The sequence below is a fragment of the Pteronotus mesoamericanus genome, unplaced genomic scaffold, assembly GCF_021234165.1.
Source record: "Pteronotus mesoamericanus isolate MK-2021 breed Mesoamerican mustached bat unplaced genomic scaffold, CSHL_Meso_final contig_68, whole genome shotgun sequence".
NCBI classification, from domain to species: domain Eukaryota; kingdom Metazoa; phylum Chordata; class Mammalia; order Chiroptera; family Mormoopidae; genus Pteronotus; species Pteronotus mesoamericanus.
The window spans coordinates 7,767,322-7,787,301 of NW_026555234.1; the positions used below are offsets into that span (position 1 = coordinate 7,767,322).

The 19,980-nt window shown below is 43.5% G+C and overlaps 1 protein-coding gene across 1 annotated transcript in view; it reads left to right on the forward strand.

Annotated features, from left to right (window-relative positions):
• Positions 1-19,980, forward strand: part of CC2D2A (coiled-coil and C2 domain containing 2A) — a 91,012-nt gene that overhangs the window by 65,361 nt on the left and 5,671 nt on the right. Inside the window, exons 25-33 of the mRNA XM_054581952.1 lie at positions 1,434-1,539; positions 1,736-1,845; positions 4,140-4,236; positions 4,714-4,812; positions 6,842-7,018; positions 11,802-12,005; positions 16,282-16,371; positions 18,114-18,227; positions 19,743-19,877. Of these exons, the coding sequence (XP_054437927.1) occupies positions 1,434-1,539; positions 1,736-1,845; positions 4,140-4,236; positions 4,714-4,812; positions 6,842-7,018; positions 11,802-12,005; positions 16,282-16,371; positions 18,114-18,227; positions 19,743-19,877 (1,132 nt within the window). The remainder of the gene's footprint in view (positions 1-1,433; positions 1,540-1,735; positions 1,846-4,139; positions 4,237-4,713; positions 4,813-6,841; positions 7,019-11,801; positions 12,006-16,281; positions 16,372-18,113; positions 18,228-19,742; positions 19,878-19,980) is intronic.

The window sequence follows — 19,980 nt, forward strand, 5'->3', positions numbered from 1 at the left end:
TCCCCATTATTTTTCCTTAATTTTTTTGACTCATTCTTTCACCCAGTACAGAACACCTGGTCTTCACCAGCTCTTCCCAGTTGTGTTGCTTGTAAGTGTCCCTTTAAGCTCTAGAATCTGTGCCACAGCATTGCTTCCTTGAGCCATAGCCCAACCTTTTCACCTTGATTGCTTCAAAGCTCAACTGGGAAGTGAAAAGCTCTTTGTTTTTGTTTTTGTTTTAATATATAGGCGTTTGTCTTATTTTTGGTCTGTACTGATATTTCTTAAGTGTTAAACAATTTAATTCAACTAATTACGTGGAAGCATAGTGGATCCTACATTATATGTTTTAGTGTAGATTCATCGTGGCCCCTGATGTTATCAGCCCTTGAACTAGACCTGCCCGCTCGCAGTCCTCCACCCTTGCATCCAACCAAACAGAATTTTTCAGCTCTCTCTCTGTACTCTTCTGGCTCATGCTCATCCTTCTAGTTTCACATGTATCCCACTATTTTGCGATTATTTGTATACATATCTGCCCTCTATTCTAGTCTGAGCTGAAGAGTCTTGTCCATGCAGCCCCGGCTTGTTAACACTGGGCCTGAAGTGTAGTAGGTACTTACCAAATATTTGTTTAATAATGTAATTGTTGATGTTCCAAAGAGAAAAAGGTTTTCTCTAGTAGCTGTTATATTAACAATGAGCTGAGACTTTTAATGTCTTATCATTTCTCTGAAATACTTATCTGTGAAAAGGTAAGACAGTCTGACAGAAATAGAGAACTTACACTTTGTCCAGTAGTGAATGTAGAGTATCTGGTAAACCATAAAGTTCAGAAAGAATATCCAAATGAGTTGTTAGGAGGAGGAGGAGGTGCCTGAGAGAGGCTCTCCAGAGATGACCTTCATTTCTCCCTTTAAAAAGAGCAGCTTTTTAAAAGAGAAACAGGACCCGCAGATCCTGACTCGAGAGGAATCTCTGACCCCCACCCCACTCTTGCCCAGCGAGGACTGGGAGGCCCAGCAAGGTGTTTATGTGGGATTTTCAGCTCACGGTTCCTGGAGAATGCAGGTTCAGAGAGAATATAGTAGGAGGGAAATTAAATAGAGGCCAAGAAGGCTGGTCAGGAAGTTCAGGATTCTGCTACCTGAGAGGGATTGAGGCTCTTTTACAGGGGAAAAGGTATGTTCTCACTCAGGCACCCCCTAGGAGAGGAGAGAGGACCTTTTCCTCCATTCTTAGCCATCTGGGGACAACCAGAGCATACTAAAAGCCTTCTGAGGTGTCAACAAGCTTAGACAGAATGTCTGTCACCATAGCCACCAGAGCCATACGTCTTTGAAAATACCATGTTATTTATATATATATATATATATAAAAATATAAATATATATATATATATAATTAGATTTTCCCTGTCATTTATTTTTTTCATACATTTTCTTTCCCAGCAAATTCCAGCAGCCATCAAGATCTTCAAGGACTTTCAGCGAAAAGCATGCTGCTTCCCCAACCACACAGAGCCCAGCCCACAGCGCCGACTACCCCCTCGGCCAGGTGAGATCCCGCACGCTGGGTCTCTGCGCGGGCTCTTACCCCTTGTGCTTTTAAGAATTGCCTAGAAACTTCCTGGTCTGTTTTCTGCTGCATTTTTTGGAACCATACTATTTAATAAACATATTCATACCTCTGCTAGGAGCAAACTAATTCAACTAACTGTTCTGGACTCTTATAATTTGCTTTTGATTTTAAGGTCTTAGTTCGCCCTTTTGTAGAAGTTTCTTTTCAACGAACAATTTGCCATACCACGACGGCTGAGGGACCAAACCCCAGCTGGAATGAAGAACTCGAACTTCCGTTTAGGTAAGTGTATGTTCCTCTTTAAAGTGCTATGGGGCATTTTGAAGAACTTTGAAGGAAGCAGAGGCTCTGGGGGGAATGGCTACGGTGAAAGCTCGCGCAGCCAGTGAGCCGAAACAAAACCCGAGTCCTGGCGCCACGTCCTGGGGTTTTCCTCATGGACCGCACTGAGTCCAATCAAGAATAAAGGAGGAACATGTCCAACTTCTGAAACTCGGGCTCGCGGTTGGGACACCAAAATCCTCCCCAGGCTCTGGCTACTCACTTCCCAAGCTTCCCATTCCCTTCGCCCATGGCCCCTGCATTGCTTTTCCTTTCTTCTCTGTCCCCCCAGCTCTGGAAGCTTTAAATGAATTTGAAACTCCCTTGTTCTCATAAGTTATGCCTTTCCCTTACCAGAAATACAGAGGCATTTTAAAAAGAGGGAAATCTGACTCTTTGTGACAGCATGGGTGGACCTGGAGAGTATTATGCGAAGTGAAACAAGCTAGTCATTTGTGATTTCACTTATATGTGGAAGCTAATAGACAAAATAAACTCACAAACAAAATAGAAACAGACTCATAGATACAGAGAACACACTGACAGCTGTCAGAGGGGAGAGGGACGAGGGAGCTGGGTGAAAAGGATGAAGGGATTAAGTAGAGGAAAAAAATACAGATAACAGTAGGGTGGATTACAGGAGGGAACGGGAATAGACAAGCGGAAGAGGGCGATGGAGGAAATACACGGCGGCAGGAAGAGACTTGACTTTGGGCGGTGAGCACCCGATGCAGTGTGCAGAGGACGTGTGATAGAGTCGTACACTTGAAACCTGTATGGTTTTATTAACCTGTGTCACCTCAGTAAATTCAGTAACAAATAAATAAAATAAAATGCACATAGATATAGAAAAAATTTGATATGATTTTAGATATTTAAGACTCATTATCTCAGATCTCGAAGCAACCTTAGAAATTATCTAGTCCAATGCTCTACTTTTGTTAAATAAAAACAACACTAAAACCCAAAGACAGAAGGTGACTTTTCAAAGGTTATGTAGTAAATTAGAGACAGAGTAAGAATTAGAACCAGTCAAGTCAGAAGAAAGGGGCAGACACCATTATTATACATGGTACAAGCGAAAAGAATGAGAAAATGTAAAGGCAGGTGCTCGATAACTCCCTGCAGTAGCCTGGCCTACCTCTCCCACAGAGCAGCCTGCTTCGCCTGGGCCTTGCTGGACTCAGAGCAGGTTACGTCACAGGAAATGATCCCTTCCCTGCAGTGCTTCACTTATCTGTGGGAAACATGAGTGGGACACAGGAGCATGCACCCAGCCACAAAGCAATAGGTTTATGCCTGGGGAAGGGCCTTCAGGAGAAGCATGTTCGGAGCCCAGCTGCTTGGGAAGTCTGCACAGTAACACCAGGGTCCACTGGAGACCCTGTACGCAGCCTGTCCGCCACACCAGCTCAGCGCTGGACAGCTGGTTCCTCGCAAGGCTCTCCGTGGAACCGAGGGTGGGAAGTGGACATGAGACTCACTGGGACAAGCCAGTGGCCGAAGGTTTAGTGCCCCTTCCACTTGGGTGTAGACACTGTGTTACAAGCGGGACCCCAAAAAAATGGAATTTATTTATAAAAAATTGTGTATTCTTACATGTTTAAACTTCAGTCACCTTCAAAGTTGTCTTCGACTTTGAAGTATTCGATGCAATACACCTATCGAGATGTTTTTTCAACTGCTCAAAACAGCGTTTGAACTCGTCGATTTTGGTATCTTTTAGTGTTTTCTCTGCTTTTTGCTTCACCTCTTCCTAGTTGGCAAAACGTGTCCCTGGATTTTTCTCACTCAGGGCAAGAGTGGGCAGGGGGGCAGGGGGGTTGTGCCATTTCTGGTCAAAAACTGCTGAGCACTCAGGGCAGCGTGGGCAGGTGCGCTCATACATCACCCATCCTGAAGTGGGCACACACGTTGGAAGGGTCTTCAGAAAAACTCACTGAAGCCAATTGCAGCCTCTCACAGCAACCAGCGGGCACCCTGATGCAGACGGTTCCCAGAACACTCGCCTAGTGGGGGAAGCCTGTATTACAGGCGCCCCCCCCCCCCCCCGCCTCCAGAAGATAATTCTGGTTTTTTGGGGTCTCCCCTCGTGTAGTGTCCATCCCTGTCCAAGATAAGTCCCTGAACTGAAGCACTTCTTTAATCTTACACCTATGCTCCTGCTTGAGTTTTTCTCAAACTGGGACACTTGAATGCTCCTTATTTCTGGCGTCCCCCTTCTCACAGTCCCTTGGTCACGTGTGCCCTTGCAGGGCCCCAAACGGGGACTACAGCACGACCAGCTTGCAGTCAGTGAAAGATGACGTGTTCATTAACATTTTCGATGAAGTCCAGTATGATGTCTCGGAGGTGAGTTCACCGTTTGAGGGAGGAGTCCGCCCTCGTTTCCACAGCCTCTCTTCACTGTAGAAGACCCGAACCCATTGCCCATCGCTCTTGTATTTAAATGTCTGAGACTTGACATGTATAAATGGGGAAGGGACAAGGGAGAAGGGAAAAAAAAAGAACTAGCTTTTTTTCTTCAATTGAGTGTCTGCTGTGTTCCAGGAATCGTACCCGGTGCTCTTCATGCACCTTTCCTTCCTTAATTCTAAAATAACACTATGAGGTAGATTATTAAATGCCCCACTTATTAATGAGGAAGCCAAGGTGCAGACTTTCCTTGGGTCACAAAACCACGAAGCACCTGAACCAGAATGTGACCTGGGTCTGTCTAACCTAGGCCCACGTGCCCGCGGCCCGACTCCTGCTTCTTTCCTGCTGCAGAGTTTATTAACTGAGCGTCCGGAGCTCTTAGACGATTTTTACTTCCCGCCCCGCCTTTAGGATGACCGGGAAAGAGGACGCGGAATCCACACGCGCATTGAGAGGCACTGGTTGGGATGTGTGAAGATTCCATTCAGCACGATCTATTTCCAAGCGAGGGTAAGCATCCCACGCGGAATCCGCGGGAGGAGGGCACCGTGGCCCCCCCGCCCCGCCCTGTGGCCCTGGTCAAGTTTGCTTTGTGGGCACCTGCCTTGACACTGAGGGAACCGTGTGCAAAGCCGCCCCAGGGAACATAAACACCACTGTAGAAAGCCATTGGTTTTCTGTCATATTTGCACCGCTTTTTAAACATCTATCTTCCTTCGAGTTAGTTGTTAATGCGTGACTGTTCCAATCTGAGAATTTTTTAAACCTTTAAATAGAAGTGAAGGAAAAGGTGGGACAAAGTGGAAACTTGTCAAAGTGACAAAGTGGAATGAACAGACGCCTGAAAGTAACTTGAAGAAAACAGGACCCCTGATGGCCCATTTAATCAAGTGCATTTCATGAAGGTTTCTAGAGTCCTCGCTATTTCAAACATGAAAAATGGTTACTAGAGACTTGCTCAGCTAAGACACCCTTCTTCTGAATTTAGCGATTTTCCTAAAGGGATCCATTAGGTTAACAACTCCCGAGCAACTTACTGCCTGCAACCTGGGACAGGTAAAGATTCGGAAACGGCTTTAACATCCCAGCACGAAGTGTATGGCAACGGGAGACTTTGAGCCACAAGAGTGGCTCGTCCACTCAGCGGAGGAAGGGACGGTTTAATGCCACACGCAACGTGCGCACAGAGCAGCGCGGCCCCGGCCACAGAGCCTCCAGCGAGGCCAAGGCCGAAACTCCGCTCTGAGAGGCGCGGCTTGGCGGGAACCTCCGACCGCTGGGAACCTCCATCCCCCTCCACCACCCGCCCCCCCAGGCAACAGGCACAGCCTGCAGGTGACGCTACAGTGATAGGCTTGCCCAAAGAGAATTCACATGTCCCTCTTTGAATACATTTTAAATTTAAAACAAAATGCAAGCACATCATTTTGCAACTGAAATCGCCCAGGTTTTTGGCCGCTGCTGAATTTCACTTATGGAAGAGCACGCGGAAGCAGTGACTGCACGTGATCAGCGGATCTCCTGGGCTCTACCCGGGAAGTGTCCCTTCCCCCTGCAAGGCACCTTCGCTGGCGATTCAAGCTCTTTCCCTCTCTCTCCTGCAGCACCGATGCTGCCAAAAACTGAAGCAAAACTCTGAGTTCTGTAACTTCCAATTCCAGCCCAGAATAGTTTTGTAGCACTGGATAGTCTTCGATAAACATAGCGTTGCTTTGATGATGCGCGAGTTAAAAGTTCTGCCTTTCTGGACCTCTGCATAAGTTAGGTCCTTTTGTAAAAGTCGTTTGTCTGCCACTCAGCTCACATTTATTGAGCATCTGCTGTGTATACAAAACACTGCTATGTACCAGAGAAGGGTGGTACGGAAGGGAGGGAAGTGCGGATTCTGTTCACTGAGAGGAGTTGTCTGGGAGGACATGGCAAATATGCACACAACTATGACGTCTGACAGGATGTGTCGGTGTAACGAATGAAAGAAACAAACTACATGTGAGGCTGGTGGAGACGAGGAACTAACCCACAAAGGCGGTAACAACTGACTGAGCCATGGAAAGTCATTAAAATTCAGAAAGGCGGAGAGGGGGCGGGGGTGCTGGGGCGCTCCAGGAACGGGGGCCGGCCATCAGCCCACCCCACCCCCCCAGCAGCTAACCGGGCGCCAGGCATCTACCTTCGGGTTTTTGCATCTCTTAACCCACTCAGCACACACAACCACCCTGCAAAGTAGGTAGTATTATTGTCTCCTTCTTACAAATGTGTGAAGTAAGACATTTTTGGAGTTTAATTTGGGATGTGAACCCAGGCTACCTAGTGTTAGTATCAGCTTGTCCACACGCTGCTGCCCCTAGAAAAGAGGGCGGCAGAAAAGGGAGCCCTTTCTGTGAGCACCTTGGGAGACCGACCTAGAAGAGGGGGCGGACCTCGAATGCCAGGCCGGGTGTCTCCATTGAATTCATCAGATGATGAGGAGCTGACGTCTGCCTTTGAACCTCTGTTGGAAAATGACCGGGATGTTTACCAACTTGTCTTTTCTTCACAGATTGATGGAACTTTTAAAATAGATATTCCCCCGGTTCTCCTGGGCTACAGTAAGGAGCGAAGCGTGGTTATCGAGCGGGGTTTTGACTCTGCCCGAAGCCTAAGCGAAGGTTCCTACATCACCCTGTTCATCACCATCGAGCCTCAGCTGGTTCCTGGGGAGCCGGTTCGAGAAAAGGTAAGTCTGTCTACACTTTGGAGTCATGTCTGACGCTGACGAAGCATGAGAAATGCTTGCCAGGCCCCACAGCACAAGCAGGGGTTTCCTTTCTCCAGTGTCCGCTCAGTACTCGTTTGGTCCGGACAGAACGAGGGGGAAGAGCAGCAGCGTGGGTTTGTATTTCCATTGAGTCAGTAACAAGGTCAACCAGCAATGTCAACTTCTAAGCAAAGCAAGACGAATATAAACACGCTCCTCTTTCAGGAGAATTTTCTCAGTGGGAAGATTACAAAATATGACCAACTAGAAAAGCAGGTTCCTCTTTATCTGGACACTCGTTGGCAAGCACGTGGACACGTTTGCATGGCGGACCTCACATCCCTGGCTGTGAGATGTACTGAATAGATTCAAAAGGATTGTAATGCGAGGTGACCTTCAGGGGTCACCTCAGTTCCTCTCAGTGCCTTCAGACAGAAACAACTACGTGCACAAGAATTCTACTTTTAAAAAGCTCTAGGAAAAAAAAAGGGTTTCCAGAACTTCCACTTGTCGGCAGCTGCCTCCCCGTCTCGTAGTCAGGAGGCACTCTGCTACTGTGACCGCCTGCACAGCACTGAGGTGTGCACCCTCATTGGATTGGGGGGGAAACATTGACCATACACTGAGTTCTTGCTCTGTCCTGAGCACTGTGTCTGGCATTTGACACATACGTTCTCCCCTTTGATATCCCCAGCTGTCTTATAAGATGAGTCTCCAACTCAGAGATGAGGAAAGGAAGCCCAGCTTATCCTGGCTCGCCCAGGCAGTAAATGGCACGGCTGACAATTAAACATCTGTCTGGCTCTAAATCTTATATATTCAGCAGATATTTACGGGATATCTTCTGTGGGACAGGTGCTTTTTAGGCACTGGGGATACAAGGGCCTAGAAAAGCAAATAAAAATTCCTTGGGGCTTACAGTCCTGCGTGAGCCCAAGTTGTTAACCACTAAGCTGTACTGCATAGATTATTATACTGACTCTTTATCCATCGTGATTAGACTCAGATGGAGATTTTTTTTAATGTGCACATTCCTCTCTTTTTGCATTCCAATTTGTTTCAGTATTACAATGTGGTTACAGAAGACATAAAGCATCATTGGAAAAACAAACATGCTAAAATTCAAATTAATCTTATATCCTAGCCTTTGTAACTCAAGCTGTGACAAATACGTTCTCTAGAAAGCATGCTAGAATATATGCATTTAGAAATATTTTAGAAAAGGAAACGTATTCAGAATGTTTTCCTTCCTGTGTAAACTCAAGAGAAAGCCAACAGGCATGTTTACACAGAAGAATGCTCCCAGACAAAAGAGGGTTTTCACGATTGCTGTGTATTCTTAGCAGGAGAGAAAGCAGTCAGCTGGCGCTCCACCTGCAGGGGAGCCTCCAGTCGGGGGGAAGGCTGTCTGCTGAGGCTGCGGCTGGAAGGAGGAAATCAGAGCCTCCTTGTGCCTTGCCCTATTCAGGGGCACTGACCTCCTATCACAGAATGTTCCAGAGGCCCCCAGGGCCCTGAAGCCCGGTTCCCACGCCTTGCAGCCTCCCTTCCTTGAAGCAGACGGCTCCCCTGCGGGGTTCGGTAGCATTTCACTGCCCCATGTGGCGGTAGGAAGCATTTCTCTTAGACTTGTAAACACAAGGCCTCAGAGCCCCTCAGAGCCCAGAGGCCCGGAGGCCTTTTGATAAGGAAGGCACTGGACTGCCAGCCCGCTCGCCCTAACACGCAGAGGCAGAAAGGTTTCTCAGGGCTTCCCCTGCAGGTTACTCAGGAAAGAGCAGCTCCCCTTAAAATAATAGGGACCCACAGCTGGAACTGCTCTTCCACTCAGAGCGAGCTCCAGAATCAGCCAAGCCGTCTCCCTCCACCGTCATCCCACCTGGCCCCATTCTCTGATTTTTTAAAGGTGTTTGTTTACTCATGGAATTTTCTAAAAAAATCCATAGCAAAGCCTGAAACTCTGGTTCCTACATTCCCCACTTTATACTGTCTTGGTAAAAAAAAAAAAGAAAAGAAAAGAAAGAAAAAGTTTTTGAAAATAGATTCTGTTAATAAAGTCTTTCTCTTGTTTCTCTTTTTTTCTTTCTTGCCTCTGAGAGATGAGTGAGATGCTTAAAAAGGTACAAGTGCTTGGACCATTCATATGTTGAGCATTCATCAGTCCACAGTTACTGGGCTTTAATTAGCTGTGTTTGTCCTCTGCCACCTTATGGAATGTGCTGGGTCCTCATGTGTGTGTGTGTCCCCTTGGCAATGAACTACAGACAGCTGTAGTTCCACCAAGACTGTGCAGCTTTGTCCTTTGGCCCATTTCATTATGTCAGAAGGATTCTCATTTAGCTTGGACTCTGGGAAGCCACAGGTCTGAATGTCACCTGCATGCTGGGAGCTGCGTCACGTGTTTTCAAGTCCGTAACGCGCATGAGCAGCTTCTTACAGAGACAGTGTGTTTGTGACAATTATTTCTGATGAGTTGAGCTGTTACAGTGTAAGTATTCAAAGGGAGGAAACACCCATTCAGCTTCCTTTAAGTATTTACATTAACCTGGAGGTTAAAGAATCAAGCCGGTTAAGACTTTTCCCAATTTCATGTTGAATCAAATTGTGAGTTTGTCAGGCCCCCCTTAATTTGGCTCATGATAAATGGCCCAAATTCATTCATCATGGAGCTTTTGCTTGGCACTACTCAGATTACTAGCATAGCACACCACTCCTTCAATTACTGTTTCACGCCATGAAATGGCATCCCAGTGGCCTGAATAAGGGATTAATGACCACTGATGCTTATTAAATGTTTACCTTGTGCACGCTCAGTGCAGAAGAGAACAAAGAATGCGTCAAACACGGGCCCTGCTCTCAAGAAGCACTGCTTACAGAGTCAAAATACAGCACCAAACATCCAGGTCCAAGGGGCGTAAAAGGTGGGACAAACTCTTCTCAAGTTGGAAGGCCACAGTTCAAGACTTTCATTGTTCTTCCTGGACAATGCCTAGAGCTGCCTCTCTTCGGTGTTCCCACAGCACATTGTCTTTCTCCCCACAGACATTCTGGTCAAGTATTTTAAGCACCTGGCTGCTTACTAACATTCTCCTCTGGACTAGAAGTTGCTTGAGGGGCCTGTTTCATACTCATTCATCCACAGCACCTGGAACCTTGTTGATTCTCAAACATTTTTCAAATAATTGGATGAATGAATGAGTTTAAAAGAAACAGGGATGAAATCTCACGGGGGGCTTTCTTCTCTCACCATCCTTGTTTTATAATTCTCCATCTTTCTAAAATTACAATTATTTCTGGCCTGACTGTTCTACTGTAGGGGTCTGCGGCACACCCATACCAAAGCCCTAGAAGCCCACCTTTTTCACCTATTTATGTATTCATCATTACCCCCGGGGGGTAGCTGCCACGATGAGTTGAAGGTGATTACGATGATGATGTTGTTAAGATTCCAATGTCAGGGGGACATCCCAAGAGAATAATACATTGGCTTTTGGAGCTGCCTCTGTCCCACCTAACCCCCACAACCGCTCCCCCAATTTCTCAGGTACAGAAATCAAATGAGAAACAGAAGCCATGGTCCAGCTCCAATTAGAATATGTTCAATTCTGGACGAAGTCATAAAAAGTAGTATGATAGTTTTCATTCACTCAGCAATATTTGTTAAATGCTTACTGTGTGCTAGGTAGTATTCTTGGTACTGGAGATAAAACCAAGATCAAAACAGAATCCCTGACTTCAGGAAACTTACTCTATGGAGAATAGAAAGTTAATAAACATATCGTATATCAGTGGTTTTAAATGCTAAAAAATAAAATAAAGAGAGATGGGGGATAGCAGAGAATGAGGGGGAAACCTGGGTGTGTTTTCTTTCTCAAAAAAAAAAAAAAAACCATAAAAACAAAACAAAAAAACTTTTAAGCACTGCCTAGAATCTAAATTTTACTTAAAAATTAATTTTCCTAATAAAAGTTTATTTGTATTTGTCTTGGAATCCCTTGAAGTATAAGCAACAATGCACATATTTTTATACTAAGCAGCAAAAGTCTTGTAAAAACATTTAAAGAGCTGCTGCTTTTCATGCTATTTTTAGCAATGGCTTGAGGGGGAAAAGGCAATAGAAATGTGTTCTGTTTCATATGCTTTGAGTTACTTTTAAAAGTCTGGGAATTCATGGCTCATCTTGAGTCAGAGAACCACTTAAAGTAACTATTACACATTTGATGTTTCTAGCTCTGCTTCCTTTTTCCATGAAAGCCATTACTATTATTTACACATTGATTATGGATTTGAAACATCTTAAAACACCCATATACATCTGTAAACTTGTTGTCCATTTCATATGGGTTGCTTAAGCTTTGCATTTGAGATTTGAGACTTCTGAGCCCTTCTTCCTTCTAAAACCAACATCAAAATACACATCATAAAACTATTGCTTGGTTCTCATCAGTCAGAATTAGTACATCATAGTTGAAGTTTTATATGTTGTTTTATTAACCCTATATGGCTACTTGTCTGTTGACTACTTTCTTTCGATCCCATTTCAATATATATTTAAGTATTTAATGAATCTATCTAATTATGGGATCATAAATATAATTAAAGCTTCGGGGACACCAGAGTATGACAGTGTTGAATGGGGTCATCAATCCGACTTCCTGGAGCACACATTTACCAATAGTCCACATTAACTAGGAGATGTGAACAAGTGTTACTGTGTCTCCTATAATCATATATAAACTCCATGGAACCTTTCTTTTTGAAGTTTGATTCCCAGGAAGATGAGAAGTTGCTTCAAGCAACAGAGAAGTTTCAAGCTGAATGTGCCTCGAAGTTCCCCAATCGGCAGTGCACGACGACGGTGCTCGACCTGAGCGGGAAGACGGTTTTCATTACTCGCTATCTCAAGCCGTTAAACCCGCCTCAGGAGCTTCTCCAGGCTTCTCCCAACGACCCGCAGGCCACAGCGGTAAGCGTTCCGCAGCCAGCCGGCGCTGGTGCTAAGCGTGTGTTAAAATTTCAACCTAGTGCCATCTTAATCACCGTATTTCATAGTATATACTTTAAAAAGTAACTACATCAAGATCATCCGTGGTTAAGTCATGATTAAAACACTTTTAGTACCATGAGGTTTATGTTCCTTAGGAAAGTTTGAAGGTACCAGAGAGGATAGTAATTCTTGGTTCATTCTTTCAACAATTATTGAATGCTTACTGTATCCCTGACACTATATTGGCTGCTGGAAAGCTGGTATTTGGAAGGTGCTCTACACTTTCACAGTGTCTTACATAAACACGTCTTCATTTTGTATTCTCAGTAACTTCACCTGGCTTTGAACCTAGGCCTGCGATTCAGAGGTCGCGCACTTCGTACTATACCAGGATAACTATTCGGTATTATACTTAACATTGTACGCATCACTGAATTCAAATTAAGCAAAAGTGATCTCCAGTGTCAGAGTGTTGCGGACGCACGCCGTGCGTCACCTAACACCAGAATGAATGGGCCCCGACGTACACGCACGCGCCTTTCTCCGGGGACAGAAGCCGGGCGTGAAGCAGGCTGTTCTTCAGTGACTCCTGCAACCCCTCACGGCCTTTGGAGAGGCTAGATTAGGGAGTGACTGCTGCTCATAAGTTAGTAATATAGTAGTTAGGACCAAGATGATGATATGCCTATTTGCAGATGTAAGTATGTAAAAAAAAAAAACCTTGTGTTCCACATTTCATTTACATTTTTTATTAATCAATTTTTATTGAAAACCATAAAGGGACTTCTGTTGTCTCTAACATAGTAGAAAGACGTGCAGAAAACATCTCCCTGTACAGAGCCTTTCAGGTTGATGAGTAAAATATTTTAAACATTTGAAAAATCATGGCTGAAATAGGAAGAGACAGAAAACTGCGAGAGAGCAAGATTCCAGGCAAGTGAGGGCTTGAAACAATGTTTGCCCTGAGGTCATGGAGTAATTCCTGGTGCTGGGTTTCCGTGGGCCACAGGCTGCGGAGGCAGGAGGGAAGCGGGGGGAGGGTGCCGGGGGAAGGCTAGATTACAACGGCCCTGGAGGGGGAGTCCCGCCTGCCTCACCCTCAACTCTGGATGAAAGGGAAAACAGGCAAGGCCTCCCATGGGAATTCCTCATCGCAAAGCTGCATTTATTCACATGCAGTACTGGAATTTACACGACCAGTATGACCAGTATGACTATTTACAGTATGACTCCCAAAAACTTCAACCAAAAATTTCATTGAAAGTATTCCCTGTTGGTAATGCCCCTAGAAGCAAACAAATCCTTCTAGAACATTCTTTAAGCTCGGCCTCCAAAAAAATTCCACAGAAAAAGTTCCAAGCAACATGAAACAAAAGCATCCATAAAGAAATAAGTCACCGTGAAGGTGAGAGTGGGCAGGACCAACAAACTGCAGAATCTGGCCACAAAGACTACTGATATTAGAGCAATTGGATTCTAAAAATAGATATGTTTAATAAGCTTCAGAAATCTAGGAGACTGAATATGGAACAAAAGAACAACAGACTATCAGAATTGGCGGGCACAGGTTAAGGGCACACTTGTAGAAATAAAAGGTTAGAGAGTTAATATTAAAAATTAAACAAGTTAAGCAAAACATTAAATACAGTTAGATACAGAGTTTAGATTCATACAGTGAAATGCAGAATTACTGAAATAGAATACACACACAAAGAAAGAAAAAATACAAAGGAATTGTTAGGAGGCATAGTGGAGGATGGCGGACCAAACTGGGTATAAAAGGAGAAAAGCAGTATTCAGAGAGAGAGAGCTGAGAATTTTCAAGATTTTTTAAAGATGACAATCCTCCAATTCAGGAAGCCCAGTGAATCCTGAGCAAGGTAAGTAAAGAGAAATCAAAATCTAGGAATATCAGAGGGAATTACAAAGGCAAGGATGATCTGAAAAGCAGCTCGAGAGAAAACAGATTACCTACAAAAGAAAGTAGTTAGACCAGTAGGGTTTTGAATTGCATGAATGAAAGCCAGATAAGGAATATTTCCAAAAGACTGAAAGAAAATAGCCATCACACTAATAATTTATATCTAGTGAAACTATCATTCATACAGACATTGGGAGAATTTACAGCCAAAAGATCCTCACCTTCGGAATTCCTTAAAAATATACTTCAAAGAGAAGGAAGACTCTCAGAAAAATTCTAGATGTAACACATACTGCTAAGTTGTTTTTTTAAAAAAGGAAATTTATGAAGAAATCTAAAACAGCATTGTTTTCATAAAAACAATAATAATACTGTGGGTGTAAAATCAGGATAGAATACAAAATCCTGGGGGGAAAGATGCATGTGTCAGCACAGGAGTAGTAAAATTTTTTTTCAATGTGTCCCCTTTGTGCTCGTCCACCTCCCCGACCGCCTCACCTCCCGAACATGGCGCTTCCCCCTGGCAATCCCCACACTGCTGTCTGTGTCTGTTTGGTGGGTTTCTTGCTTAATCCCTTCGCCTCTTTCACCCAGTTCCTCAAATCCCCTCCCCTGACAACTGCCAGCCTGTTCTCTCTCTGAGTCTGTTTCTGTTTTGTTTGTTTGTTTATTTTGTTCATGAGATTCCACATGTAAGTGAAATCTGACTGGCTTATTTCACTCACCATAATATTCTCCGGGTCCATCCAAGCTGTTGCAAAATGTAATGCCCTTGTACGAGTATTTTCCAAGATGAGGTCAAAGATATTTATTAACTTTTGAACTTAAGTGAAATTTTCATGTTGGAATTTTTACATTAACCACTTAAAAGAGTAAGAAAAATGAGTGCTGTAACTTCCAAACTAGCAGTGCCAAAAAAAAAAAAAAAAAATTGAAATCGGGGTGAAGGGAAGTAGGGAGGGGAAAAATATATAGAAAAACTGTAAGGAATAAAAAAGCACAGAACAAAGTAGTGAAAATTGTCTCAATATTTACCAATAGTCACAATCAAACCAAAGGGATTAACTTTCCAGTTAAAAGACAAAGACCGTTAAAATAGACTTCCAGTTTTTAGTGGAACTTGGTGAGCTGATTCTCATATTTCTGTGGCAGTACAAAGTGTCAAAAAGAGCTAAGACCATCCTGAATAGTAAGAACTCGACAGAAAGATTTGTCTCACCATACCTCCAGACTGCTGACGTGACCATAGCAATTAAGGTAGAATGGTATTTACACATGGGTAACTAAGAGAAAAATAAAAGAGAAGACTCCAGAATAGATCCCCTCATATATGACCTATTCAAACATGATATATGACAAAGCTGGCATTGGAGATTCATAACAAAAGGGGGACTATTACATAAATTGTACCAGAATCAGTGATTTTTTTTCATATAAAGAATAAAAATAGATTCCTATTTCACATCATTCAATGACAGAAAGATTGAGAACTTAAACATGAAAGGCATTTCTATCTACGAGTATATGACTTGAGATAGAAAGTGTTTCTTAAACAAGACAAAAAAGCACAAACTATAAAAAAGAACCATAACTTCGTTCACACTGAAACTGAGACTTGCCCTGACTGGTGTGGCTCAGTCGGTTGGGCGGCGTCCTGCAAACCGAAAGGTCTTGAGTTTCGATTCCAGGTCAGAGCACATACATGCCTGGATTGCAGGCCAGGTCCCACCACCCTGTTGGGGGTGTGAAAGAGGCAGCTAATTGATATTTCTCTTGCACATCAATGTAAAAAAACATGAATTTAAAAATATGCAAAATAACCAGAAATTCACAGAAGTGGAAACATGAGAGGCCATATGAAAAGATGTTCCACCTTCTTATAAATTACATAAATCTGAGTTGCACCTACAACAGCGCCCTGATCTTGGTTTCTAAGGACTAATGCTCTCCCAGAGGGAGCAGGGCTCCTTGGAGAAATGGCTGTCTTCAGGGCCAAGCTAGTGAAAACACAAGATGACCCTGGGAAGTCTCATTTTACCAGAGGAAGGAAGTGGGGAAGAAAAATGTTAAGGACATTTCAAAGTGATGCGGGAGCCAGTTTCTTCATCTGTAAAAAGTGGGTAATAACAATGACCGTCTTTGTAGGATGTTTGGTTGAGGGTTAAATGGGCTAATATTCATACAACACTTGGGAAGCACTTGGTGAGGATTCGTTTCATTTTGTACATGTGAATGTTCGTGATACAGGAAACGTTTTTTGCAGGAAATGAGGCCGAAAATCCGGCTTTCTATTGATTAGAAATTATTTTGGTAAAGCTAATTTTGTTTACACAGGAGCTGGTGGCTCGATATGTGTCACTGATTCCATTCTTGCCCGACTCTGTTTCGTTTGCTGGGATCTGTGACTTATGGAGCACATCTGATGTAAGTAGTTCTTCCTCACAGGCTGACTAGTCAGAGCTGACTTCTCAGAATATTAGCTAAATGGCTTGTGTAATTTTAAGTTAGGACATGCATTGGTCATTGTAAAAATCTACTGGGCCATCGTTGAGTGGGATGAGCTGAATTCTGACATATCTTTTTCCTTTCAGGTCCAATCTGCCCTAAGATCAAAAGTTTACAAAAATTAGTTACTTGCAGAAATAAACTAAAAAACAAACACTTGAGATGTCTTAACGCTGACTTACCCTCCTAGTATTGCCTTAACAACGTCCCAGGTTTATTCATTTAAAAAAATCAAATCTATACCCTCTATTACATTTGGAAATTGTATATTCCTTAGCTTGCGGGCTTCTTAAGGCGTGCCATGTCGTTCCTCATTCAGTACGCATTTCTTGGCCGCCTGCCACAGGACTGGCACTGTGCTGACCTCTGGCTGTTGGCAAAAGCCTGGCCCTGGCCCTCGACAGGCTTACAGTCTCTGTGCCGTGTTCCTCCCGCTGGGTCTTGGTAGGATGAGACTAACCTCTCTCACTGGTATTCCTTCTGTTTCTGGATCTTGTGTTGTACTGTGTTTGCATAAAATTAAAATATAGAACTCCTTGTGAAGGATAGCTCTACAGAAAAATTGAAGTGCCCTTTAAGTTTTTTGTTCCCCAACACATTTTGGCAACATAACGTTGACAATTTTAGAGATAAAAGTTTCCGCCACCTGGAGACATCGGTAAGAAAATATGCCAAGAAATAGTCCGTGTGCTTTAGAGCCCGGCTGGCTTTACCGCCTCCTAGACGTTACCTCACCCCACTGTGCCTCCACTTCCCCTCAAAGGTCTGTTATGGAATTAAATGCAATGTGTTCAAAACCCTTTGGGGGCAGAGTAGGGGAGACATGTATGAGTAGACGGAGCACACATGACTTTCAGGGCAGTGAAAATACTCTGTATGACGTTATAAAGATGGATGCATGTCATTATACATTTGTCCAAGCCCACAGGCCGTCCAACACCAAGACTGAACTATAGTGTGAATTTTGGACTTTGGGTCATTATGATGTGTCGCTCTAGGTTTGTCAGTTGTCACAAAGGTACCTGCCTATCTGGTGGGGGACGATGATGGGGAGGCTGTGCACATGTGGAAGCAGGGATTACATGGGAAATTTCTGGACCTTCTTCCCAACTTAGCTGTGAACCTACCTGCTCTGAAATATAGGCTTTAGCCCTGGCCAAGTAACCCGGTTGGTTAGAGTATCATCGTGATACTCCTAGGTTGCAGGTTCAAGCCCCAATCAGGGAAGATAACAAGAATCGACCAATGAGTGCATAAATAAGTGGAACAACAAATCAATGTTCCTCTCCCCACCCCTCTAAAATCAATAAAATAATTTTTTTAAAGTTACTGATAACTTTAAAAAAGTGTTCAGCACTAAGTAAGCTGTCATACATAATGTCAAAATGAAATGTAAAATTTTAAAACGTGTCTCCCTCATCCCATAGTGTTAATCAATTCTAGAAATCCATGTCTTCAATGTCTGAGAAAGCACCATGTCCACTAAAACTGCTTTTTAAAAAAATGAATTACACACTACCAAAATTTAGGAATAGATTTTAAAAATGGGTCATATACTTTAAGGTACTAATTTTAACAATGACTTTTTGAAATCCCGTGCAGCCAGCTAATCCAGGATGAAGCTGTCAGTCACCGCAACATAATTCTTTTCTTTTTGTCAGCAATTTCTGGATCTCCTGGCAGGAGATGAAGAAGAGCACGCAGTCTTACTATGCAATTACTTCCTCTCCCTGGGTAAAAAGGCCTGGCTCATCACGGGCAATGCCATTCCAGAGGTGAGACCGTGTGGGTGGGCTCTCGCAGAGGAGTGTGCCTACCTCACAGGGCTGTTATGTTCCAGACGGTAAACAGGGCTGATTTTAATAGCATTGTTTTGAGTTGTAAGACAGTGGCCCAGAGACTCCATAACAGCAGAGAGAACCAGTCATAAGTCACAAAATGGTTTTCACTGGTGCCCGAGTACTGAGCCCTGCACATTTCAGATTTTCTGGCAAATCGGAAGCCGTTCTCAAGCACAGCCCCACCTACCTCTGTCCGTTTAGTATGGAGCTTTCTCCTGCCAACGTTACTAAGAATTCTGATTCCCTCAGCGACCTGCTGTTATTCAGCTAAGGGGGGAAGGGGACCAGAGGCGTGGAAAGGTTAGCAATCTCTCCTTCCTCTCCAGAGTCTACAGGCATCTGCTATTAACCCACAGGCAAAGGGAACAAGGCAGATAACCACAGGAGCCAAGCGTGTCAGCAGCTGTATTGTGGTATTATCATTGTTTTTTTTAGACTGGAGACTTAGTGACTTAGAATTTATTTCCCCAGCTCTCTGCAAATACCCTTACATTTGGGGCAAAATTACCTTGAGGTAATTTTGAGTATAAGTTTAGAAAATTTACATGGACTAAAGCAGCTTATCCAAAATGTTTCAAGAAGAGGCTACGGGGCTCCAGGAATCCTCTGGGAATTAAACAGCACAGGCTGCTGCTAGGCAGGCAGCGTCACATCCGCATCCTACTCCATCCTCCGTCAGTGTCTTTCAGAGACAGGTGGTTTGAGGAAAGGAGCACTGGGCGAGGAAGCCACCGGGCCTGGGTTCAGGGCTCTGCCCACAAGTCGGAGAATGAAATGAAACCATGCATGAGCAAAAATGAATACATGCTCATTGTGACAAAAGGACCCAATAGTACAGAGGTATTCCCAGCAAAAAGTCAGGTCTCTCTTCAGGCGCCAACCCCCAATCCCAGGTGCAGCCACTGTTAACAGTTTGATATGTACCTTCTCCAATTATCTTCTATGTATTTGCGTAAGTATAAATGTATCTCAAATATTACTTACTGTATTAGAAACAGAAGTAGTAGTCAGATATAATCAGCCTTCTAAATGCTTGGAAAGCACCATTAATCGTTTTAAAACTTGTTTTCTTAAAAAAGAAAAGGCAGTGCTCATTTCCATTAGTAGTCGTTCATCCAATCTTAAGCTACTGTATACTGGTTGAGCAACACAACTATTAACCTGTCTGTTCACTAAACTGCACTAGGAGCAGATGCAAGAATTCTGCAAAAATAAACATTGATTTTATTTCTTAAGTCCAGCACAACCTAGAACTTTGAACTAATTTTTCCCATTAGCCATGGAGTTAATTGATCATTTTTAGATGGACAAATGTATAATGACATGCATTGATGGATGCATGTCATTATACATTTGTCCATCTAAAAATGATCAATTATTTGTACAAAGCACTCTTGACCTTAATTGCATAATTAATTGGAAACTCTTCTAATGGCTCTTTTCTTTCAGGGCCCAACTGCCTATGTGCTAACTCAAGAGCAAAGTCACTACTTAATATGGAATCCCTGCAGTGGACATTTTTATGGACAGTTTGATACATTCTGTCCCTTAAAAAGCGTGGGCTGTTTAATAGGTCCCGATAATGTAAGTATTGACATCTCCTCTTCTACATGGTTGACTGTTGCTTTATTTTTTTTAATTGATCTATTTACTTAAATAAATATGTATCCAAAACTTTTATATAAAT